Source organism: Coregonus clupeaformis, chromosome 24 (genome assembly GCF_020615455.1).
Source record: "Coregonus clupeaformis isolate EN_2021a chromosome 24, ASM2061545v1, whole genome shotgun sequence".
In the NCBI taxonomy this organism is placed as follows: domain Eukaryota; kingdom Metazoa; phylum Chordata; class Actinopteri; order Salmoniformes; family Salmonidae; genus Coregonus; species Coregonus clupeaformis.
The window spans coordinates 1,738,923-1,765,080 of record NC_059215.1 but is presented as its reverse complement, the minus strand read 5'-3'; the positions used below and the strand labels follow the sequence as shown (position 1 = coordinate 1,765,080).

At 44.9% G+C, this 26,158-nt stretch overlaps 1 protein-coding gene across 1 annotated transcript in view; it reads left to right on the top strand.

Annotated features, from left to right (window-relative positions):
• LOC121537339 (KICSTOR complex protein kaptin) overlaps window positions 1-26,158 on the top strand; it is a 36,107-nt gene that overhangs the window by 785 nt on the left and 9,164 nt on the right. The window contains 3 exon segments of the mRNA XM_045206789.1: window positions 24,976-25,149; window positions 25,722-25,790; window positions 26,063-26,117. Coding sequence (XP_045062724.1) covers window positions 24,976-25,149; window positions 25,722-25,790; window positions 26,063-26,117 — 298 coding nt within the window.

Genomic DNA, 26,158 nt, shown 5'->3' with positions numbered 1-26,158 from the left:
AATCAAGACATAATATTAAAAATTATACAGTCTAGTACATATTTGGCCTAGGCCTATATTAATAAAGTAATTAAAATGACTGAATTGAGTCCATGGTTAATAGATTGCATTAATCAAAAATTAAATTCCCATTAAATAGGCCTAACATTTTACGTTTCAATTTGTAATTATAATTTGAAAATCAATGAGAAATAAGTTAAAGTTGGTCCACAGTAATTTCGATTAGCCTACTTTGGACTCCAATTAAAACGTTGATTTAATCAACTATCGTCAGAACCAAGATTTTATTCATAACTTCTTTTGATTTACGATTTTTTGTGATAGGCTGAAACGGTTAAATATTTCATATTCGTTTCATTTGTCCTGTAAAAAACACGTTTTTTTGCGTGGTTTTCACAGAATCTTTTTTTGTAGAGTTATGTTGGCCTAACTAAACTGCATTTTTATGTAGAACATGGTTGACAATGAACATGTTGCCGATAAGGTTCAATGTGTGTGAACATTTTCAGAGTCCCTGATTTTTTATTTTTATTTTATTGCTTTGGTGCAATTTTCACAAGTATGTGGTAAATGTTCACAACTCTTACTGCAAAAATCTAAACAGATAATCAAAAAGGCAGTTGTTTCAAAAGCACATTTTCAATTGACTAAGTACAACACACAAAATCATACAGCCACTTTTTCACCAAACTTAATCAGTGCTTCATCTAGAAATAGGCCTACATGTTTCACATTGCAATACATGTTCATATAAAGTAATTGCCTTCCACAATGCAATTCTCACATTACTTGATAGGATCCTATGAATTAATCCGACTGCTCTTAATTGATAATCATTTAACCGTTTGGTAAACATATTGATTTTAAACTGGTTTGTCTATGTATGCCTATAATGTATAAACATATAAAGTATGATATATACTGTAATGTGTTATTATGATGATGATGAATATAGACCTGACATAGGTCTGGATTGATGTCATTGCATGCCTCATCCATGGCCTGAAGGAAGGTGTTTTGCTCATGGGGATTACAATCATACATCTTCTACCTGTATTGTAATCATGTATTGTATTTTACTGTATTGTATTGTACTTATGTATTGTAGTGCTCCTGTACGTGACTCAGTTCGTAAGAGCACTAGCAACAGCATAGTTGTCGGGTTCGATTCCCACTATAGTCACATATGAACATTTGTGGACTCTGTTGCCACTTTTGGTAAAAGTGTCTGCTACGTAAATGGCATATATTATGGTATTACAGTATTGTATTGGCCAATGCAACTTTAGTAAAGCAGTGTGACCCACCTCCCCATCAAAAAGACCCCAGCAACTTTCTTTTGGATAGGGGATGCATTTGTTACATACAGTACATATATGATCTTGTCAATATCAGATTTACAAATGTTAAGTGATTATCAATTAAGAGCAGTCATATTAAGCAATAGTAAAATGTATTTTAACAAATGAGTCATATCAAAAGTAATGTGAGCATTGCATTGTGAAAGGCAATTACTTTATATTAACATGTATTGCAATGTGAAACGTTTTTCTAGATGAAACACTAATAACATTTTGTGAAAAAGTGACTGTATGGTTTTGTGTGTTGTACTTAGTCAATTGAAAATGTGCTTATAGTTTTGAAACAACTGCCTTTTTGATGATCTGTTTTGAATTTTGTAGTAAGAGTTGTGAAAATGTACCACATACTTGTGAAAATTGCACCAAAGTGATTGAAAAAAACTGTAAAAAAAAAAGCTTTTAATATGAAACTTGCTGCGTTATAAGTGTTACCAGTTTGGAGTTTTGTAGTAAGAGTTTTGAAAATTCACCACGTACTTGTGAAAATAGCACCAAAACGATTGAAAACAACTGTAAACAGGATGGTGATTGTGGCACAATCTTCAATATCTTCTTCTGATTAATGGTAATTTCAATTATATAACTTATGCTTTATTAGCATATTACAACTCGTAGCCCAAATGTCCAAAATGTATATTTTAGTTTATAGCCTGGCTGAAACTCAGGATTGTGGCTTCAACTTTGATTCTAAATTGCAACTCAAGGTTTTCAATCAGTTATTGAACAGGTGCATCACACATTGAATTGCTATTCATGAAATCAAGCCTTTCACACATTCAATGACACATCATCAAAAGATTACAGTGAGCTGTAATAAACCAGTGTAAAAACAAACACACACACACACACACACAAACACACAGATTCACAAAGACCCACAAAGCTCATTTGATTTAGCTATAATAATATGCTTTATCTGAAAAGTAAGTATCTTATCTCTAGATAAAGTCAGGCAAGAGAGAGCAATCCATTCAGTGGCAGAGGGAGAGAGCAAGGATAGAGAGAATGAGCTATCAGCTGAAAGAAAAAAGAGAAGTATAGACAACTTGGACAGACAGACAAGAAGACAGAATGATTTGTAAGTATAAAGACAAACATTCAGACAGGTGTTGAGATGTACAGACAGCTGGCAGACAGACAGACAGACAGAAATGAAGAAAATATAGATATCTTCTGCACATGCAACTCAAAACAATAAAAGTTACAACAAAATAATACTTTACATACAGTGAGGGAAAAAAGTATTTGATCCCCTGCTGATTTTGTACGTTTGCCCACTGACAAAGAAATGATCAGTCTATAATTTTAATGGTATGTTTATTTGAACAGTGAGAGACAGAATAACAACAAAAAAATCCAGAAAAACGCATGTCAAAAATGTTATAAATTGATTTGCATTTTAATGAGGGAAATAAGTATTTGACCCCTCTGCAAAACATGACTTAGTACTTGGTGGCAAAACCCTTGTTGGTAATCACAGAGGTCAGACGTTTCTTCTGCACATGCACATGCAACTCAAAAACAATAAAAGTTACAACAAAATAATACTTTACATAGACAGAAAAGACCAATCACTAAACTCATGGAACAAGCAAGATGGAACAACAACCTTATTTTTGTGGGCTAATGTCATTGATGCCGTGTGTGTGTGTGTGTGTGTGTGTGAGTGTGAGTGTGAGTGAGTGTGAGTGTGAGTGTGAGTGTGAGTGTGAGTGTGAGTGTGAGTGTGAGTGTGAGTGTGTCAGTGCCAATGTGTTGGTCAACAGTTCAAGCTAAGAGAAAATTAACTACGTGGTTGTGGCTTTTGTTAGCTGTCGTTTTGGAGATCGTTGTTGACAAATATTTGGACAAATAAAGATTTGGTAAAATCCAATAGTTAACCACTTTTGTTAAAAAAAAAAACGTTTTGTTTATTTATTGGCAGTCAGCAACTATTCAGTGTCTACATACTGTCGCCATACAGATGATACAGACAGGCAGCCATGCTAGATTGTGGAACAGCTGCAGGAGCAATTAGGGAAGTAGAGGAAGAGGACTGAGCCCCTGTAATCCTTGGCCACATGCTGCCACGTGCCCCACCCCACATGCACACACCATGCACACACACACACACACACACACACACACACACACACACACACACACACACACACACACACACACACACACACACACACACACACACACACACACACACACACACACACACACACACACACACACACACACACACACACATACCTACATACATACATACATACATACACAGGAACACGCATACACATACACACACACACACCAAATTATGCTACGGGAGAGCTTCGGGATGAAATTGTTGAAGATGGTGCAGTTAGAGAGAGAGGGAGATGGAAACAGATTGAGGACAGAGTGAATCAGGTGGGAGAGAGAGAGAATGAGAGAGAGGGAGAGAGAGAGAGTGGAGAGAGAGACAAAAGTGATCAAAGAGAATCGGCTAAAGCGATCAAGAAAGAGGATAGGAAAGAGGAGGGGAGGAAAAGCACAGGTAAACTCGGAGAGATAGAGAGGAGGGAAAGTTGGAGGGAGGAGGAACAAGGTGGCAGAGGGAAGAGGGGGAGGGAAAGAGATGGGGTGTGGTGGATGGAGGGAGGGATGGAGAGGGGGAAGCAGGTGAAGGAATAAAGAGGGTGGAGGATGGTGCGGGCCGAGTCCCCACTGACACACTGCAGTGGTTAATCCAGATTAGAGTGTCTAAAATGGGTCGGCTAAATCTGCTGGCCAGCCAGTAATACAGACTGCTGTCAGTCCCAATCACACACACATACACACACACACACACATCCCCAACCCAGTTGCAATTCTATGGCAACAATTTTGAGTACAGTCGTGGTCAAAAGTTTTGAGAATGACACAAATACTAATTTTCACAAAGTCTGCTGCCTCAGTTTTTATAATGGCAAGGCTGGAGATCACTCTGTCATGCTGATTGAGTTAGAATAACAGACTGGAAGCTTTAGGAGGGTGGTGCTTGAAATCATTGTTCTTCTTCTGTTAACCATGTTTACCTGCAAGGAAACACGTGCCGTCATCATTGCTTTGCACAAAAAGGGCTTCACAGGCAAGGATATTGCTGCTAGTAAGATTGCGCCTAAATCAACCATTTATCGGATCATCAAGAACTTCAAGGAGAGAGGTTCAATTGTTGTGAAGAAGGCGTCAGGGCGCCCAAGAAAGTCCAGCAAGCGCCAGGACCGTCTCCTAAAGTTGATTCAGCTGCGGGATCGGGGCACCACCAGTGCAGAGCTTGCTCATGAATGGCAGCAGGCAGGTGTGAGTGCATCTGCACGCACAGTGAGGCGAAGACTTTTGGAGGATGGCCTGGTGTCAAGAAGGGCAGCAAAGAAGCCACTTCTCTCCAGGAAAAACATCAGGGACAGACTGATATTCTGCAAAAGGTACAGGGATTGGACTGCTGAGGACTGGGGTAAAGTCATTTTCTCTGATGAATCCCCTTTTTGATTGTTTGGGGCATCCGGAAAACACCTTGTCCGGAGAAGACAAGGTGAGCGCTACCATCAGTCCAACAGTTAAGCATCCTGAGACCATTCAAGTGTGGGGTTGCTTCTCAGCCAAGGGAGTGGGTTCACTCACAATTTTGCCTAAGAACACAGCCATGAATAAAGAATGGTACCAACACATCCTCCGAGAGCAACTTCTCCCAACCATCCAAGAACAGTTTGGTGACAACCAATGCCTTTTCCAGCATGATAGAGCACCTTGCCATAAGGCAAAAGTGATAACTAAGTGGCTCGGGGAACAAAACATTGACATTTTGGGTCCATGGCCAGGAACTCCCCAGACCTTAATCCCATTGAGAACTTGTGGTTGATCCTCAAGAGGCGGGTGGACAAACAAAAACCCACAAATTCTGACAAACTCCAAGCATTGATTATGCAAGAATGGGCTGCCATCAGTCAGGATGTGGCCCAGAAGTTAATTGACAGCATGCCAGGGTGGATTGCAGAGGTCTTGAAAAAGAAGGGTCAACACTGCAAATATTGACTTTTTGCATTAATTTAATGTAATTGTCAATAAAAGCCTTTGACAATTATGGAATGCTTGTAATTATACTTCAGTATACCATAGTAACATCTGACAAAAATATCTCATAACACTGAAGCAGCGAACTTTGTGAAGACCAATACTTGTGTCATTCTCAAATCTTTTGACCACGACTGTATATTTTTTGGTAGAGATGGAGACGTGAATCCAAACTGGAATTAAAGCCAGACTAAGTCATTGGCACAGATGGACCTATCCAAGCAAAATGTTGATATTTGGTTCTGTTGACAATTCAATATCCAGTTTGTCTACAAATGAATAATTGATATGTTAGATTCATGCCTCCATCTTAAACAAAAATCTGAATGAAAGAATAGGACTAAATCTAATCTAATCAAACTTTAAATCCAATTTAAATAAAGTTTGATTTGATTTAGTCCTATTCTTTAACTTAGATTTTTGGTTGAGATGGAGACGTGAATCCATAATTAACATAATACAAAAAAATCCCCAACCAAATCCGTCAGTTTAATGATTAACTTGAAGATACATTTGAAATCAACCAAAGCAACCTAGGCTTATATGTATTGTCTATTTTTAGTTGAATCCTTGGTTGAATTGAAACAATAGCTGTTGATGACTTTGCAAATACTATATAGGCCTAAATAGTATAATTGATGATAAATTACTGATAAAGTATGGTTACATTTCATTCGCACTTTTAAACCTACCCTGATTTCAATAGCAAAAGTGAATATATTTAGTTATTAAGAGATCTCTTAATAATCATTCTCATTGGTAGTGGTCAGTGACAAATATCAAAGCTAAGCAGGCTGGGCTTGGTTAAAACCCTGGTATTGTTGGTATTTGGTATTTATTAGGATCCCCATTAGCTGTAGATAGATAAACTATCCAGTAGGATTGGATTTATTAGGATCCTCAATGGCAACAGCTAGTCTTACTGGGGTTCGACACATAACGAAAAATACATTACAGACAAAAGACTACAATTTACATACATTTAAAAACATTAACATGTAGTGTGTGTGTGTGCGTATGTGTGTGCATTTATCAGTTACACATTCGTCAGTACATACACACAACAAGTAGGTCACATGGGGGAGAGGCGTTGTGCCATGAGGTGTTGCTTTATTTGTTATTTTTAAATCAGGTTTGCTGTTCACTTGCACTATATACAGTGCATTCGGAAAGTATTCAGACCCCTTGACTTTTTCCACATTTTGTTACGCTACAGCCTTATTATAAATTTGATTAAATTGTCGTCCCCCCATCAATCTACACACAATACGCCATAATGACAAAGCAAAAACAGGTTTTTATAAATGTTTGCTAATTTATTACAAATAAAAAACGGAAATATCACATTTACATAAGTATTCAGACCCTTTACTCAGTACTTTGTTGAAGCACCTTTGGCAGCGATTACAGCCTCGAGTCTTCTTGGGTATGACGCTACAAGCTTGGCACACCTGAGTTTCTCCCATTCTTCTATGCAGATCCTCTCAAGCTCTGTCAGGTTGGATGGGGCGCGTTGCAGCACATCTATTTTAAGCAATTTTTTGGGATTTCATCAGACCAGAGAATCTTGTTTCTCATGGTCTGAGAGTCCTTTAGGTGCCTTTTGGCAAACTCCAAGCGGGCTGTCAAGTGCCTTTTACTGAGGAGGTGCTTCCGTCTGGCCACTCTACCATAAAGGCCTGATTGGTGGAGTGCTGCAGAGATGGTTGTCCTTCTGGAAGGTTCTCCCATCTCCACAGAGGAACTCTGGAGCTCTGTCAGAGTGACCATCGGGTCCTTGGTCACCTCCCTGACCAAGGCCCTTCTCCACCGATTGCTCAGTTTGGCCTGGCGGTCAGCTCTAGGAAGAGTCTTGGTGGTTCCAAACTTCTTCCATTTAAGAATGATGGAGGCCACTGTGTTCTTGGGGACCTCCAATGCTGCAGACATTTTTTGGTACCCTTCCCCAGATCTGTGCCTCGACACAATCCTGTCTCGGAGCTGTACGGACAATTCCTTCGACCTCATGGCTTGGTTTTGCTCTGACATGCACTGTCAACTGTGGGACCTTATATAGAGAGGTGTGTGCCTTTCCAAATCATGTCCAATCAATTGAATTTACCAAAGGTGGACTCCAATCAAGTTGTAGAAACATCTCAAGGATGATCAATAGAAACAGGATGCACCTGAGCTTAATTTTGAGTCTCATAGCAAAGGGTCTGTATATGTATGTAAATAAGGTATTTCAGTTTTTGTTTTTTGCAAAAAATTCTAAAGACCTGTTTTCGGTATTGTGTGTAGATTGATGAGGATTACTTTTTTTAAATTCATTTTAGAATAAGGCTGTAACGTAACAAAATGTGGAAAAAGGGAAGGGGTCTGAACATTTTCCGAATGCACTGTACGATGCACTCAAGGCTCTGTATTTCCTTGAATTTGTTCTGGACCTAGGGACTGTGAAAAGACCCCTGGTGGCATGTCTGGTGGGGTAAGTGTGTGTGTCAGTGCTGTATGTAAGTTGACTATGCAAACAATTTTGAATTTCCAACACATTCATGTTTCTTATAAAAACAAGAATTGACGAAGTCAGTCTTTTCTCAACTCGTAGCCAAGAGAGACTGGCATGCATAGTATTAATATTAGCCCTCTGATTACAATGAAGAGCAAGATGGGCAGCTTTGTTCTGGGCCAGCTGCAGCTTAACTAGGTCTTTCTTTTCAGCACTTGACCATATAACTGGACAATAATCAAGATACGATAAAACTAGGGCCTGCAGGACTTGCTTTGTGGAGTGTGGTGCCAAAAAAACAGAGCATCTCTTTATTACTGACAAACCTCTCCTCATCTTTACAGCCATTGAATCTATATATTTTAACCATGACAGTTTACAATATAAGGTAACACCAAGTAATTTAGTCTCCTCAACTTATTCAACAGCCACACCATTCATTACCAGATTCAGCTGAGGTCTAGAACTTACGGAATGATTTGTACCAAATACAAATCTCTTAGTTTTAGAGATGTTCAGGACCAGTTTATTACAGGACATCCATTCCAAAACAGACTGCAACACTTTGTTAAGGGATTCAGTGACTTCATTAACTGTGGTTGCTGGTGCGTATATGGTTGAATCATCAGCAGTCATGGACACACATGCTTTGTTTAATGACAGTGGCAGGTCATTGGTAAAAATAGAAAAGAGTAGAGGGCCTAGACAACTGCCCTGCGGTACACCACACTTTACATGTTTGACATTAGAGAAGCTTCCATTAAAGAAAATCCTCTGAGTTCCATTAGATAGATAGCTCTAAATCCACGATATGGCAGAGGTTGAACAGCCATAACGCATACGTTTTCTCAACAACAGGTTAAGGTCAATAATATCAAAAGCTGCACTGAAATATAACAGTACAGCTCCCACAATCTTCTTTTTATCAATTTCTTTCAACCAATCATCAGTCATTTGTGTCAGTGTGTCACGTCTCCTCCCGTTGCTCCCCTCCGGTCTACTGAGCCACCGGTCTGAGCGCAACACCTCGGCAACACCGGATTGGAAACCCAACGCACCCTAATCACCTCCAGCGCACCTGCACCTCATCATCTCATCACCACCCCTATTTAGCCCTGGACTGTTCTGTAAGATGTTGTGTGTGATTGTTTAGCTTCGTGTCGTTTACTCTATGTTTGTTATTTCTCTTTCTCATTGTTAAGTAAACCTTGACCTTGTTAATTCCTACGTCTGCGTCCTGCCTCTTCGTATACTCAGTACTCGTCACAGAATCACACACCAAACGAAAATAGATGCAGCAGGAGGTTCCCAGTGCCTCGACCAGCACCAGCAGCAGCTTGCCCAGTTGAACGCCACCATGCAGGAAGTGCTCCAAACTCTGCATAATCTGCCCAGCGCTTCGGTTCCACTTCAGGGAGCGGCGAGTGCCTCCAATCCACCTGTTACCATGCTATCACCCACTTCTGCAGGAACCCTCGCCCTACCGGAGCGCTATGACGGTAAAACTACTAAATGGAGCGGCTTCCTGCTACAGGTTTCACTTTATCTGGCACGTCAGCCTGGGGCATATCCATCTGACCAAGGCAGGATAGCGCTGGTGATTTAGCTACTTAAAGGAAAGGCGCTGGATTGGGCCACGGCAGTCTGGGAAGGAGAGGAGGCAGTGGCGCTTCCCTACCCCACCTTCCTCGGGACGACGAGATGGACCTTGATACCCTCATCACCACGGCCATCCGTCTTGACGACTTGTTGATAGAGACCGCGTTCCCAACACCTTCCGGAGCCTCGAAGCTCACCCCATCTGAGCTATGGAAGCCGCCCTGCTTCCGAGTCCTCACCCATGGAGGTGGGCAGCACCCCCTACACCACCACGGACCACAGATCTCCTGCCGGCTCCCTATCTAGGCATTATGTCTCCCGTCGCCGCTCCATGAGTGTTACATCAGCTCCTATCACAAAACCATTGTTTTTAGTTCCCATAGCGGTGACTGGTAATTCCTTCTCTTCCACTTCTACTGATATGATAGATTCCGGATCAGCGGGGAACCTTATAGATACGGAGCTGGTCTCTGAATGGGGGTTGCCCACCGTGCCACTGCCATCTCCGCTACACATCACCTCACTGGACAATAAACCCCTTGGATCAGGCACCATTATGCACGTCACTCTCCCCATCACCATCACCATTCCCACACTACTGGAGCACCACGAGGAGCTGTCATTCCACATCGTCACGTCACCCCTTCACCGGATCGTCTTGGGATTGCCCTGGCTCAGACTACACAACCCCACCATCAATTGGAGCACCAAGAGGATCACAGCCTGGTCCACCTCATGCCGGAAGACCTGCCTGCCGGTGGTTTGTTGTTCCACGTCCGGAATCCGCCCTCCAGCCCAACATTCCACGTGAGTACGTAGATCTCTCCGATGTCTTCACTTCATTAAAGGCTACGTGTCTCCCTCCTCATAGGCCCTTGGACTGCACCATTGACCTGCTGGAGGGACAACACCCCCAGAAGAGTTGCATTTACCCCCTTTCCATGGCGGAGACTGAGGCCATGGAGAAGTATGTGGCGGAGACCCTGAAACAGGGGTTCATCAGACGCTCTACCTCTCCTGCCTCCACCAGCTTCTTCTTCATGGCCAAAAAAAGATGGAGGACTAAGACCATGCATTGACTACAGGGGGCTGAACCCAGTCACCATCAAGTACCGGTACCCCCTCCCTCTGGTTCCGTCGGCCATCGAGCAGCTACGAGGGGCCCGGTACTTTACCAAGTTGGACCTGAGGAGTGTCTACAACCTGATTAGAATCTGGGAAGGAGACGAGTGGAAGACGGCATTCAGCACTACCTCAGGCCACTATGAATATTGCGTCATGCCCTATGGCCTCACCAACGCACCTTCTGTGTTCCAGTTCTTTGTCAATGACGTGTTCCGGGACGTGCTGAGTCGACAGGTGGTGGTGTACATCGACGATATCCTGATCTACTCGGCTACATTCGAGGAGCATGTCAGGGACGTCCGAGCTGTCCTACTCCGCCTCCGGGAACACAGCCTGTTGGTGAAGGGGGAGAAATGCGAATTCCACCAACAGGCCATCTCCTTCCAGGGATACCGGATCAGTCCTCGGGGTGTTCATGGAAGGAGTGAAGACGGACGCCGTCAGGTCATGGCCAGTTCCCACCACCATCAAGGGCCTACAGAGCTTCCTGGGCTTCGCTAATTTCTACCGGCATTTCATCAGGTCCTTCTGCTCCATAGCCGCCCCGCTCACCTCTCTCCTTAAGGATGGGCCTCAGAAGCTGGCCTGGAACCCTGAGGCTGACGCTGCCTTCAAGAGGCTGAAGGAGAGGTTCACCCCAGCGCCCATCCTAAAACACCCAGATCCATCCTGTCCTTTCATCCTGGAGGTGGACGCATCGGAGGAGGGCGTGGGTGCGGTCCTCTCCCAGCGGCACGGTAAGCCAGAGAACATTTATCCCTGTGCCTTTTTCTCTAAAAAGCTTAGAGGAACTATGGAGTTGGAGACAGGGTGCTGTTGACGGTGGTCCTCGCTCTGGAGGAATGGAGACACTGGCTGGAGGGCGCAGTCCATCCATTCCGGATTCTTACTGACCACTGGAATTTGGAGCACATACGGGCAGCGAAACGGATGAACTCTCGTCAAGCCAGGTGGGCCCAATTTCTCACTCGCTTCCAATTCATTCTGTCCTAATGCCCAGGATCCCAGAATGTGAAGGCCGAAGCACTCTCCAGGATGCAACATACCTGAGAAAGGAAAGATCTGGGGGGTCCTATCCTGCCCTCGTCTCTCATCGTTGCACCTGTCGTTTGGGATGTGGACGAAGACATCCGCCTGGTGGCTCAGGAGGACCCAGCGCCTGTCAAAGCCCCTCCGGGGTGCGTGTATGTACCCACCAGTGTCCGTGACCGCCTGCTGATCTGGGCGCACACTACCCTTACGGCAGGGCACTCTGGTATTACGCGCACCCTGCATTCTCTAGCCCAAACATACTGGTGGCCCACCTTGGCTTCTGATGTCTCCCGCTATATCAACTCATGTTCCGTATGTGCCCAAACGAAGACTCCTCGGAACGGCCAGGCAGGCAAACTAGTTCCTCTCCCAGTGCCTCAGCGACCTTGGTCACACCTGTCCATAGACTTTGTCACTGACCTTCCACGTTCTGACAGCTTCACCACAGTCATGGTGGTCATTTATATTTATTTATTTTTGCTTTGTTTTTACATACTGGTAACAAGAGTCGTTCAAGGGAATTCGGGACATGGGTGACTAGTTAACGTTAGCTTGGCTCTCTCTGTGTGTTTCGTGCCATCGGAGGAGGGGTGGTTCGTTGGCAGAGAGCAATGGCTAGCTAGTATGCTAACTATTTTAGCTAACTAACTAACTGGCTGAATAAGTTGATGACGTACTCACTCAAACTGTCATAACTAACCCAAAACTTTACACAACGTTAGACAAGGACACAAATGATCTGTTTGGCGTGTTAACACACTGGTTTGTTGTAACCGAGTATTGGTGCTAAACCGTGTTATTGGAGGCTAGCATGCTAGTTGGCTATGGCATCATAGGATTCGGTGCTCTGGTCGGTTTTCACGGAAGAATACTGTACCAAGTTAGCTAGCTGAATAAACTAAGTTAGAGTCTATTCCTAGAAAACATTGAACCGCTGTAGTTTATTTAACAATTATAATTTCTAAAGTGGAAGTTGGGAGAGTTATATTTGAATGTTTCAGAGAAACGTAAGTGAGGGAGGCCCCGCTCTCTTGCTTTCCCAGATGTTTAGTTCATTTCATTCCGATCTCCTTTGCATTATTGTAGCCTTTTTCTGTAGCCTGTCAACTATGTGTCTGTCTATCCCTGTTCTCTCCTCTGCACAGGCCATACAAACGCTTCACATCGCGTGGCTGCTGCCACTCTAATCTGGTGGTCTGCGCACATGACCCACGTGGAGTTCCAGGTCTCCGGCAGCCTCTGGAACTGCCGTTCTGCGGCCAACAAGGCATCTACTACAAGACCATGGTGCTTGCCTACGGAGCTGTGAGGGGAACGGCACCTCCTTACCTTCAGGCTCTGATCCTACACCCAAACGAGGGCACTTCGTTCATCCACCTCTGGCCTGCTAGCTCCCCTACCTCCACGGAAGCACAGTTCCCGCTCAGCCCAGTCAAAGCTATTTGCTGCTCTGGCACCCCAATGGTGGAACAAGCTCCCCCACGATGCCAGGACCGCGTCTCCTCCCGTTGCTCCCCTCCGGCGCTCTGATTCGCCGGTCTACTGAGCCACCGGTCTGAGCGCACCACCTCGGCAACACCGGAATGGAAACCCAACACACCCTAATCACCTCCAGCGCACCATCATCTCATCACCACCCCTATTTAGCCCTGGACTGTTCTGTATGATGTTGTGTGTTATTGTTTAGCTTTGTGTAGTTTACTCTGTTTGTTATTTCTCTTTCTCATTGTTAAGTAAACCTTGACCTTGTCAATTCCTGCGTCTGCGTCCTGCCTCTTCGTATACTCAGTACTCGTCACACAGTGCAGTACATGTTGAGTGCCCTTCTCTATAAGCATGCTGAAAGTCTGTTGTTAATTTGTTTACAGAGAAATAGCATTGTATTTGGTCAAACACCATTTTTTCCAACAGTTTGCTAAGAGCTGGCAGCAAGCTCATAGGTCTGCTGTTAGAACCAGTAAAGGCAGCTTAACCACTCTTGGGTAGCGGAATGACTTTGGCTTCCCTCCAGGCCTGAGGACAAAGACTTTCCTCTAGGCTCAGATTAAAGATATGACAGATAGGAGTGGCTATAGAGTCAGCTACCATCCTCAGTGGCTTTCCATCTAAGTTTTCAATGCCACGAGGTTTGTCATTATTGATCGATAACAATAATTTTTCCACCTCTTCCACACTAACTTTACAAAATTCAAACTTACAATGCTTTTCTTTCATTATTTCTTTTTTTATGCATGAGTACGATGACTCACTGTTCGTTGTTGGCATTTCCTGCCTAAGTTTGCCCACTTTGCCAATGAAATAATTAAAATAATTGGCAACATCAAATGGTTTTGTGATGAATAAGCCATCTGATTCAATGAAAGATGGAGTTGAATTTGTCTTTCTGCCCATAATTCTATTTAAAGTACTCCAAAGTTTTCCTTCCATCATTCTTTATATCATTTATCTTGGCTTCATAATACAGTTTATTCTTCTTTTTGATGAGTTTAGTCACATCATTTCTCAATTTGCAGTAAGTCAGCCAGTCAGATGTGCAGCCAGACTTATTAGCCACTCCTTTTGCCCCATCTCTTTCAACCATACAGTTTTTCAGGCTTAACAGGCTTAACAGTTCTAAGAGTCCGTTTCTTAACAGGGGCATGTTTATCAATAATTGGAAGAATCAATTTAATAAATTCATCAAGTGCAGCGTCTGGATGCGGCTTATTGTCACGGATTCTGCAGAGGCTGCTCCTCCTCCTTGCTCGGGCAGGCTTCGGCGTTCGTCGTCCCGGAGTACTAGCTGCCACCGCTGGATGTTCTCGATAGTTGTTTGGTCTGGTCTTGTGTGTGCACCTGTTTCGTATTGAGTATTGATTATGTCACCTATAAGTTTCCCTTTTGGTTTGTTTGCAGTTGTGTGTAATTGTCCGCCTGTCCGATTGGTGTCTCGTTAGATGTTTAGTGTTTTACGCGTGTGTGCGTAATCGTTCGCCTCCCTTGTTTAGAGGCCTTTTGTTTTGACTTTGTGCATTCTAAGTAAAGTCATTTTGGACTTAGCCTCCTTGTCCTGCGCTTGACTCCACCACTGCATCCACATCAGTTTACGTGACAGAATTACACACCATTCTATGGAGTCAGCAGGAGCAGCGGCGGCGCCCGAGTCGCTGGAGGATCGGGTCAGCTGCCAGGACGCCAGGATCCAGCAACTCGGGTCCGCCATGCAAGAGGTGATGAACACCCTACGCCGATGGGAGAGAGGAGGCGTGCCCACACCTCCTCCTACCTTACCACCACCATCGGCCAGTCCTCCCATACCAGCACCGGAGTCCAGTGGGATTCGGCTCTCGCCCCCCGAGGGCGTATGATGGCACCGCAGCCGGGTGTCAGGGGTTCCTCCTGCAGGTGGAACTCTACCTGGCTACCATACACCCGGCGCCCTCGGGATACGAGAGCGTTTCCGCCCTCATCTCCTGTCTCTCCGGCAAGGCGTTGGAGTGGGCCAACGACGAATGGAGGGGAATAGACGCCGCCACCATCACCTACGCAGAGTTCTCCCGCCGCTTCAGGGCGGTTTTCGATCATCCACCTGAGGGTAAATCGGCGGGGGAGCGTCTGTTCCACCTCCGACAGGGGAAGAGGAGCGCACAGGAGTTCGCCCTGGATTTCCGGACTCTAGCAGCAGATGCGGGGTGGAATGAGAGGGCCCTCATCGACCACTATCGGTGTAGCCTGCGTGAGGACGTTCGTCGAGAGCTGGCCTGCAGGGACACCAATCTATCCTTCAACCAGTTGGTGGACATGTCCATCCGTCTAGATACCCTGCTGGCCACCCGCGGACGTCCCGAGTTGGGGCCGTCCATTCCATCCTCCAGCACCTCCGAGCCAAGCCCTATGGAGCTCTGGGGGTGCTGGCGCTAGAGAGAGGAGGAGAGAGAGCCCGAGGGAGGCCGTCCCCTGCACCAACTGTGGTCGTAGAGGACACACTGCGGCTAGGTGCTGGGGAGGGTCTCCAGGGAGTCGGGGCAACAGGTCACGCACTGGGGAGTCATTCCAGGTGAGTAGGCGCCCCACTTACCCAGAGCTCTCTGTTGTTCACTTATGTATACCTGTAATATTTCCCCAGGTTGCATCTCATTCCCAGCATAAGGCGCTAGTCGATTCAGGCGCAGCTGGGAATGTTATTGATCGGAAATGTTGTGTTAAGTTAGAGATTCCCTTCCTGCCCGTTGATGCTCCCTTCCCTGTCCATGCCCTAGATAGCCGTCCGTTGGGATCTGGGTTGATTAGAGAGGTCACAGCACCACTAAAGATGAATACGCAGGGGGGTCATGAGGAGATCATTCAGTTATATCTGATCGACTCTCCTGCGTATCCCGTGGTGCTGGGGCTTCCTTGGTTAATCGCCCATGATCCCACCATTTCGTGGCAACAGAGGGCTCTCAAGGAGTGGTCTGCCCAGTGTGTTGGGTGACGTCTAGGTGTTTCCGTAGGGGCGACCACGGTGGAGAGTCCGAACCAAGTGCCCGCAATGCACATTCCCCATGAGTATGAGGATTTGGCACTCGTGTTCAGCAAGACTAGGGCGACGCGGTTGCCACCTCATAGACAGGGAGATTGTGCGATAGACCTCCAGACAGGGGCAGCACTCCCGCGGAGCCATGTGTATTCTCTGTCTCAAGAGGAGACGGCGGCTATGGAGACATACATAGCCGAGTCCCTGAGACAAGGATACATACGGACCTCCACTTCCCCTGCGTCCTCGAGTTTCTTTTTTGTGAAGAAGAAAGATGGAGGGTTGCGCCCGTGTATTGATTACCGTAGTCTCAATCAGATCACTGTTAAATACAGGACAGGTGGCAGCTCCCATTACTTCCCTGCTGAAGGGGGGCCCGGTGCGTTTGCAGTGGTCGGCTGAAGCGGACAGGGCGTTTGGTAAACTGAAGGACCTGTTCACTTCGGCTCCGGTGCTGGCGCACCCGGACCCCGCTTTACCGTTCCAGGTAGAGGTGGACGCGTCAGAGGCCGGTATTGGGGCAGTGCTGTCGCAACGGTCAGGCACGCCACCTAAACTCCGCCCCTGTGCTTTCTATTCTAAGAAGCTCAGCCCGGCGGAGCGAAATTATGACGTAGGGGACAGGGAGCTGTTAGCCGTAGTTCAAGCCCTAAAGGTGTGGAGGCATTGGCTTGAGGGGGCTCAACACCCTTTTCTCATTCTGACTGACCACCGTAACCTGGAGTACATCCGGGCAGCTAGGAGATTGAACCCTCGTCAGGCTAGGTGGAACATGTTTCTGACCCGGTTCGTGTTTAAGATAACGTACATCCCAGGGTCCCAGAACGGTAAGGCAGACGCCCTGTCCCGGCGGTATGACACAGAGGAGAGGTCCATTGAGCCCACTCCCATACTGCCGGAGTCTTGTCTGGTGGCACCGGTGGTGTGGGAGGTCGATACGGAAATCGAGCGGGCGTTACGTACCGACCCTACTCCCCCAGAGTGTCCAGTGGGTCGGACGTACGTGCCGCTCGAGGTCCGTGATCGTCTCATTTATTGGGCTCATACGTCACCCTCCTCTGGACATCCAGGTATTGGCCGGACAGTGCACTGCCTTAGCGCTAAGTACTGGTGGCCAACTTTAGCTAAGGATGTGAGGGTTTATGTCTCCTCCTGCTCGGTGTGCGCTCAGTGTAAGGCGCCTAGACACCTGCCCAGGGGGAAGTTACAACCCCTGCCCGTTCCACAACGGCCGTGGTCTCACCTCTCGGTGGACTTTGTCACGGACCTTCCCCCCTCTCAGGGGAATACCACTATTCTGGTCGTTGTGGATCGGTTCTCTAAGGCCTGTCGTCTCATCCCAATGCCGGGCCTCCCTACTTCCCTACAGACCGCTGAGGCTTTGTTTACCCACGTCTTCCGGCACTACGGGGTGCCCGAGGATATAGTGTCTGATCGGGGTCCCCAGTTCACCTCTAGAGTCTGGAGAGCATTCATGGAATGCTTGGGGGTCTCGGTGAGCCTTACCTCGGGTTACCACCCAGAGAGTAATGGGCAGGTGGAAAGAGTGAACCAGGATGTGGGTAGGTTTCTGAGATCCTATTGCCAGGGCCGGCAGGAGGAGTGGTCGGGGTATATCCCCTGGGCAGAGATGGCCCAGAACTCGCTTCGCCACTCCTCTACTAACCTAACCCCTTTCCAGTGTGTGTTAGGGTATCAGCCGGTTCTGGCACCATGGCATCAGAGCCAGATCGAGGCTCCTGCGGTGGATGAGTGGTTTCGGCGCTCGGAGGAGACGTGGAACGCTGCACACGTCCATCTGCAGCGGGCCATCCGTAGACAGAAGGCGAGCGCCGATCTCCACCGCAGTGAGGGTCCGGTGTACGCACCTGGAGATCGAGTCTGGCTCTCGACTCGAAACCTGCCCCTTCGCCTGCCCTGCCGGAAGCTGGGTCGGCGGTTTGTGGGGCCATTTAAAGTCCTGAGGAGATTGAACGAGGTTTGTTACAAGTTACAACTGCCTATTGATTACCACATTAACCCCTCGTTCCATGTGTCTCTCCTCAGGCCGGTGGTAGCTGGTCCACTCCAGGACAGTGAGATAAGAGAGACTCCTCCGCCCCCACTGGACATCGAGGGGGCTCCGGCGTACTCAGTCCGGTCCATCGTGGATTCGAGACGTCGGATGGGGGGGTCTACAATATCTTGTGGAGTGGGAGGGGTACGGCCCGGAGGAACGGTGCTGGGTGCCTAGGAGGGACATTCTAGATCCATCCCTCCTGACTGAGTTCCACCGTAGTCATCCCACGCGCCCTGCTCCGCGTCCTCCTGGTCGTCCCCGAGGCCGGGGTCGGCGCACGGCTGGGGCCGCGCGTCAAGGGGGGGGTACTGTCACGGATTCTGCCGAGGCTGCTCCTCCTCCTTGCTCGGGCAGGCTTCGGCGTTCGTCGTCCCCGGAGTACTAGCTGCCACCGCTGGATGTTCTCGATAGTTGTTTGGTCTGGTCTTGTGTGTGCACCTGTTTCGTATTGAGTATTGATTATGTCACCTATAAGTTTCCCTTTTGGTTTGTTTGCAGTTGTGTGTAATTGTCCGCCTGTCCGATTGGTGTCTCGTTAGATGTTTAGTGTTTTACGCGTGTGTGCGTAATCGTTCGCCTCCCTTGTTTAGAGGCCTTTTGTTTTGACTTTGTGCATTCTAAGTAAAGTCATTTTGGACTTAGCCTCCTTGTCCTGCGCTTGACTCCACCACTGCATCCACATCAGTTTACGTGACACTTATTAATCACATCAGACCAACAAATATTTTTAACATCATCCACATAAGAGTCACAGCAAAATCTTTTGTATGATCTCTTATACAATATTTTAGGGCCAGCTTTTGGAACTTTGGCTTCCTGGATATAGCCACTATATTGTGATCACTGCATCCAATGGGTACGGATACAGCTTTAGAACAACGTTCTACAGTATTAGTAAAAATGTGATCAATACATGTGGATGATCTTGTTCCTGTAGTGTTTGTAAACACCCTGGTAGGTTGATTAATAACCTGAAACAGATTACAGGCATTGGTTATAGTGACAAGCTTCCTCATGAGTGGACAGATTGATGAAATCCAGTCAATATTCAGGTCCCCAAGAAAGTAGACCTCTCTGTTTACATCACATTCACTATCAAGCATTTCACACATATTATTTAGATATTGACTGTTAGCACTTGGTGGCAATAGCAACACCCCTAAGGAAAAGGCTTTAGATGTGGCAGCTGAACCTGCAACCACAACATTTCAACAACACTTGACATAAGATCTTCTCTAAGCATTTCAGGGATATGGCTCTGAATATATACAGCAACACCTCCCCCATAAGCATTCCTGTATCTTCTATAGATGTTATATCCTTGTATTGCTACTTCTGTATCATCAAATTAATTATTTAAGTGAGTCTCAGAAATGGCTAAAATATTAATGTTATATGATGTTAGCAAGTTATTGATTTCATGAACCTTATTTCTAAGTCTACATATATTAATATGTACTATTTTCAGCCCTTTTTTGGGTAGCTTATCAAAGATAGACATAATATGGAAAAGAGCAAACAAAGCAAGAGAAAAAAAAGATATATATATACATTCAGCAGTCCATTAATGAGTTGGTGTGTATAAGTGTGTGTGCTGCCGGGTTGAAGCTACGAGCCCATAGGCTTGGCTCTCTCATCCCTTCCAGGCTTTTGGGAGGGAGGGTGGACAATGAGCCTGTCATAGCGGATGTAAGCAATGTCCCCACGTGCTCTGGCAGCTTTCATGGCTGGGATAAGTTCATTTGTGTGTAAGGCGCGTGTGTGCATGCGCGCGTATGTGTGTGTGTGTGTGAGTGTGTTTGTGTGCAGAGCGTACCCTAGCCACTCAACTTACTGTTGAGAGTTAGAATAGTAGAATATGGTTGTGCATTAGCAGTTTTTCTATTTTTATGTCAGTCACTGTCACTGACAATCACTCAATTAGCCCATGTCAGCAAAAACATTGATTGGTATGTTAGTCCAGCCAGCTATCTAAACTTGTAGTAATCTTGGTCGAATTACCGACCAGGCACGCAGGGCACGTGCCCAGAGGCCCTGACCTCCAGGGGGCCCTCATTGATTTTATTAGTCACTCTCACTCAGATATCATATTAATATGGCATAAGTCAGGGCAATTATTTTTTTAATTTCAGTAAATTAGCTTCAAAACTGCAAATAATTTATCTTCACCCTATGGAAAAAGTGCAGAATTGCAGGAAATTAGCTATAGAACTAAACATTATTTTCTCCACCACATGGCAAACGAGTAGAATTGCATTAAATAAGTTATACAACTGCAAACTCTTCTCTCTGCCAACATGGGAAAATGTGTAGAATTGCAGTAAACTTGCTTTAAAACTGCATCATTTTCTCTACGCCCCATGGCAAAACGTGTAGAATTCTGTTTTTCTCTCTGCCGTCAAAATGTTGCTTAGGCCCCCAACAAGCTAGGGCCGGCTGTGTGTGTGTGTGTGTGTTCAGTCAGAGGATGCTGTCTGAGGTGACAATGTGGTTGATTGATTACAGTGGACAGTAATCCTGCCTGGAGATTATCCAGGTGGTATTAGGGCAACTGAGAGTGTGGCACAAGCTATTCCTGAACTGGGAGAATATAGTCGAACAGGAGATCTCACTGTCTGTACATACAACATACGTACAAGACCCAATGACACTCACTACACATTTTCTAAGCAGGAAGCAGAAGATAACGTCATTGACCAATGTCCATAAGCAATGGAAATGTGTTTACTGCTTATGCCAATACATCCACTAGAGACATATACACACAGTGGGTTTTGTAGTAGATCTTTCAAAAGCTTTAAATACTGTTAATCATTAAATATTGCTACAAAAATTCACATTCATGGATTACAGGATACAGAACTTGAATGGTTTAGGAGCTACTCATCTGCCAGAAACCAACTATTTTCATAGAACAGCACAGAGTCTAAGTACATTAATGTACCTTGTGGAGTTCCGCAGGGTTCTATTCTTGGTCCTTTACTCTTCTTGATGTATGTAAATGACTAATGACACCAGTATTTTTCTAGCAGATAAAGATACCCAAAAACGTAGAGTCAAAATGAACTTGATAGACAACTGGTTCAAAGCAAATAAATTGTCAAAAATGCGCCTATGTGATTTTCTTACCTAAAAATAAGATAAAATAAACATTTCCATGACGGAATCTGCATGTCCAATATGCCGTGTACAATCTTCCAAGTTCCTAGGAATCCACAACTGGAAAGATCACATATAATTTGTCTCTAATAAAATTGTGAAGGGTATTGGTGTCATCAGAATAATTCAGCATCTCATCTCCAGGACAGTATACTCATTCATCTCCTAATGCAATTTAGTCTGGGCCTTGAACAAAAGTAGCCTAACCTCAACAATACTTAAAAATGTACAGTGGCTTGCGAAAGTATTCACCCCCCCTTGGCATTTTTCCTATTTTGTTGCCTTACAACCTGGAATTAAAATAGATTTTTGGGGGGTTTGTATCATTTCATTTACACAACAAGCCTACCACTTTGAAGATGCAAAATATATTTTATTGTGAAACAAACAAGAAATAAGACAAAACAACAGAAAACTTGAGCGTGCATACCTATTCACCCCCCCAAAGTGAATACTTTGTAGAGCCACCTTTTGCAGCAATTACAGCTGCAAGTCTCTTGGGGTATGTCTCTATAAGCTTGGCCCATCTAGCCACTGGGATTTTTGTCCATTCTTCAAGGCAAAACTGCTCCAGATCCTTCAAGTTGGATGGGTTCCGCTGCTGTACAGCAATCTTTAAGTCATACCACAGATTCTCAATTGGATTGAGGTCTGGGCCTTGACTAGGCCATTCCAAGACATTTAAATGTTTCCCCTTAAACCACTCAAGTGTTGCCTTAGCAGTATGCTTAGGGCCATTTTCCTGCTGGAAGGTGAACCTCCGTCCCAGTCTCAAATCTTTGGAAGACTGAAACAGGTTTCCATCAAGAATTTCCCTGTATTTAGCGGCATCCATCATTCCTTCAATTCTGACCAGTTTCCCAGTCCTGCCAATGAAAAACATTCCCACAGCATGATGCTGCCACCACCATGCTTCACTGTGGGGATGGTGTTCTGGGGGTGATGAGAGGTGTTGGGTTTGCGCCAGACATAGCGTTTTCCTTGATGGCCAAAAAGCTAAATTTTAGTCTAATCTGACCAGAGTACCTTCTTCCATATGTTTGGGGAGTCTCCCACATGCCTTTTGGCGAACACCAAACGTGTATGCTTATTTTTTTCTTTAAGCAATGGCTTTTTTTTGGCCACTCTCCGTAAAGCCCAGCTCTGTGGAGTGTACGGCTTAAAGTGGTCCTATTGACAGAAACTACAATCTCCACTGTGGAGCTTTGCAGCTCCTTCAGGGTTATCTTTGGTCTCTTTGTTGCCTCTCTGATTAATGCCCTCCTTGCCTGGCCCGTGAGTTTTGGTGTGTGGCCCTCTCTTGGCAGGTTTGTTGTGGTGCCATATTCTTAAAAATTTTTAATAATGGATTTTAATGGTGCTCCGTGGGATGTTCAAAGTTTCTGATATTGTTTTATAACCCAACCCTGATCTTTACTTCTCCACAACTTTGTCCCTGACCTACTGTACTGGTGCGCCCCCGCCTGTCCTAGCTTAAAAACGGACCACTAGATGTATAAAGAGGGGTTCCTGCAGATGCAGGAATGTCCAAATACAGGAACGCTCCAAATTGCAGGCCACAATTGCACCCTTCTCATTTTTTTCACCCAACTTTAACCTAAATCCAATATCATAGTGAATTTGTTTCTTGATTTCACGTTGAATTCAGTTAACTCAACCAAATGTAAATCAAAAATAGACGTTGAACTGACATCTGTGCCCAGTGGGGTGTTAACAAGTGCAATTCACTATGGATGAGGCCACAGTCATGCAGTCTCACAGCACAAAATGATCCCACCCGATCTTTTCAGTCACACCAGGATTCGACCTAGAAACCCTCTTGTTCCTTTAGGGCCTTACTATATGGGCGCCAAATACACGCCAATTGCCAAATGCTTTTGGGAATTTGGGCAGAAAAGTTAACATTGATCTACTGAGGCAAAAAGGAAAATGTCAGAGTTTAATTCAATAAGAGAAAATCTGCGAAATGGAGAGTTGAAAAGAAAGAGAAGGGAGGGCCAGAACAGTACCCTAATGTTTGGGGAAATATGTTATGTGTGATGATTGTGAGCCACTATACAAATTCGACAGTCACAAGACGGGGACTTCAAATATGGCATGTCAAGGGAACTACGCTAGGCTACTGTTCAGATGAGTTAAATGGAACAGTAAATGAAATCTGGACGCTGACTGTAGGTCTATAACCTCTCACATAGCCTAATATAATATTAACTCTTGCAGAATTAAGCAGTTCTTGGACAAATGATACACCAAATGTACATTTTGGGAACAGGAGTGGAGAAATGTGGCAGGGCCTATCTTTATTAGCATCATAACAGCCGATAGTAGGCTATTTCAACCACATAAAATATGCATAGTTTTCACAGCTTTTAATTCCCTTAAAACTGGTCAAACTGATCTCATTTGGAAATTTTGCATGAAAGATCTTTCCCGTTTTTTTTTTGTTGAGCTATGGCATGTTCTCCACGGTCCCTAAACGTCTTTGCTGCTCAAGAGAAGCAGAGATGAAAGAGAACTTTACCAATATCACTTAGATTAAAGCATTCTATCGATGTTTGCCATATTTTCTGGTGAGCAAGGGTTTAGGCTATTTAGTATTCTAGGGCAACAAGTAATGACAGAAGAGCTGAATGTATCTAATTATAGACAAGTTGCCTAACATAGCCTACCAACATTTCGTAAATTGTAAGCAGGAACATAGGCCTATCTAAATAAGGCTTTAAAAAAATCCTGGACCCCATGTCAAAATAATTTTCTGTCATCTCTGACTGTACAGCACATTTTATATATTTGCATGTTAGGGTCGGGTGCAGGTCTCAGATTTTCACTTAATCACATATAGTCGGCCCGTTGTGGATGGGTTATGAACAACTGACCCGCACATCACTAACACGCATACACACACTGATAACCATACTTTTAAATTGGGTCAGCCTACTGTCTGATATGGTGTCCTAAAAAAAAACTCACCATTCATTTCACCTCCACAATATTATAATTTGTGTAATTAGAGACGCTTGATTCACAGAGATATGTGTAGAAATGTGTCAGGGACTGTTGTACTTGGTTGTGACTGTGAGGTGTGCTCTGTGTAAGAAAGACAGTGATTTCTTTTTTTTATAAACGCCTGCTCAGAAGTAATAGGCATTATCCTGTCTTAAAGCCACAAGTGAAAACTATTTGAGGACACTAAGTCAAATAAGTGAATATATAAATTGAATACACCAACAGATGACTTCTATTTATATACAACGCCAAGAAACTTGTATGCCTGCTATTTTGTTTTGCTTAGGAACATCCACAGACAGGATCATATATTTTTTTATTGGGATTTTGCTGACACCTAGTGGTTGATTTTGCATATTGCTTTGCAGCGACTGAACTGCGAAGTGAAGTGATTGGTTGAAGACCTCCACGCTGATTTGCTAGAAACCGTTTTTTTCCCCAATCCCGATTTGACCATTTTACTCGTGGTTCCTCGTATGCCGGCGACGGGAAGTTGTGATTCTTTACATGGGTTGGTGTTTTGCACTAGTTTGGCCAAATAAAGATTAAATAAATTGTATTTACTTCGCAGAGGAACGTTTCAGCCTCTTTCTGTCCCAGAGTAACACATCACGGACTCTACAGGCTGGAGAGCAAGAGCTACTCGCCGCTACTCTGAAAGGCAAAGTGGTCTGTTTCAGGGACTAAGACCTCCAACAGAAAATCAGACCTGTTGCTGAAGAAGTACAGTTCACCTACATACCAGGTGAAGATGAGATAGCTACGTAATTTATCCTGCTACTGTTGCATTATTGCTACTGGTGTTGCATACAAGTGAATCGATTCATGCAAGTACACAAGTTCAAAGTGTGTGTGTGTGTGTGTGTGTGTGTGTGTGTGTGTGTGTGTGTGTGTGTGAGTGAGTGAGTGAGTGTGAGTGTGTACAAAATGTGTAGTCAACTTGCTGATGAATGTCTGTCAGGATAAGAGCGTCTGCTAAATGACTAAAATGTAAATGTAAATTTTCTGTCTCTTCAGTTGATGCAGAGATTGTATCAACTGATGCTAGCAACAAAGCCCCACCAAATGGGGCTGGTCGTGGGCATAACGTTCATCAAGATATGCTTATATCCCCTACCCTTCTCCTAGTGAATGCATTTGGACACATATCCTACACATACACATATCCCCCATGGGGCGTGTTCATTAGGCCACTGAAAAAAACATGACCCTGATCACTTATCTCTCTCTCTTTGGTAGATGAAAGTGTATTCATCCATCACTGTATCCATAACACTTGTCTTCACTCCTTTCCCCCCCTGGACTCTGGTGACAAAGCCACCCTGTTCCTCAACATCTACTGTGACTACGAGCCAGGGTCAGAGTTCAACCTGGAGTTCATTGCACGTGAGTCATCTGTCACCTGCTGCAGCTGAATCACATAGAAGTTAACACACAATTCTCTTCTGGTATTCACATAGTTGTACAGGGTTGTGTTAATTAAGAACACCGTAGTAAAGTGTTTCAAAACGTTATACGACAGAAAACAAAAAAGAGAGTTTCTTATTGGACAGTTCAGATAGTACCTCCTCATTTCACTCTGTTATGTTAGTTTTCTTCTGTTTCGTGCCTAGTGAACATGAACCTGATTTTAGCCAATTGCTTTGTCTTCTTCTTAGAGAGCTGCCTGAACCTGGAGCTGCAGTTCACCCCCTTCCAGCTTTACCACACAGAGTAAGTACTGTACACACTACAGTGGGCCCTTATCTAACTGG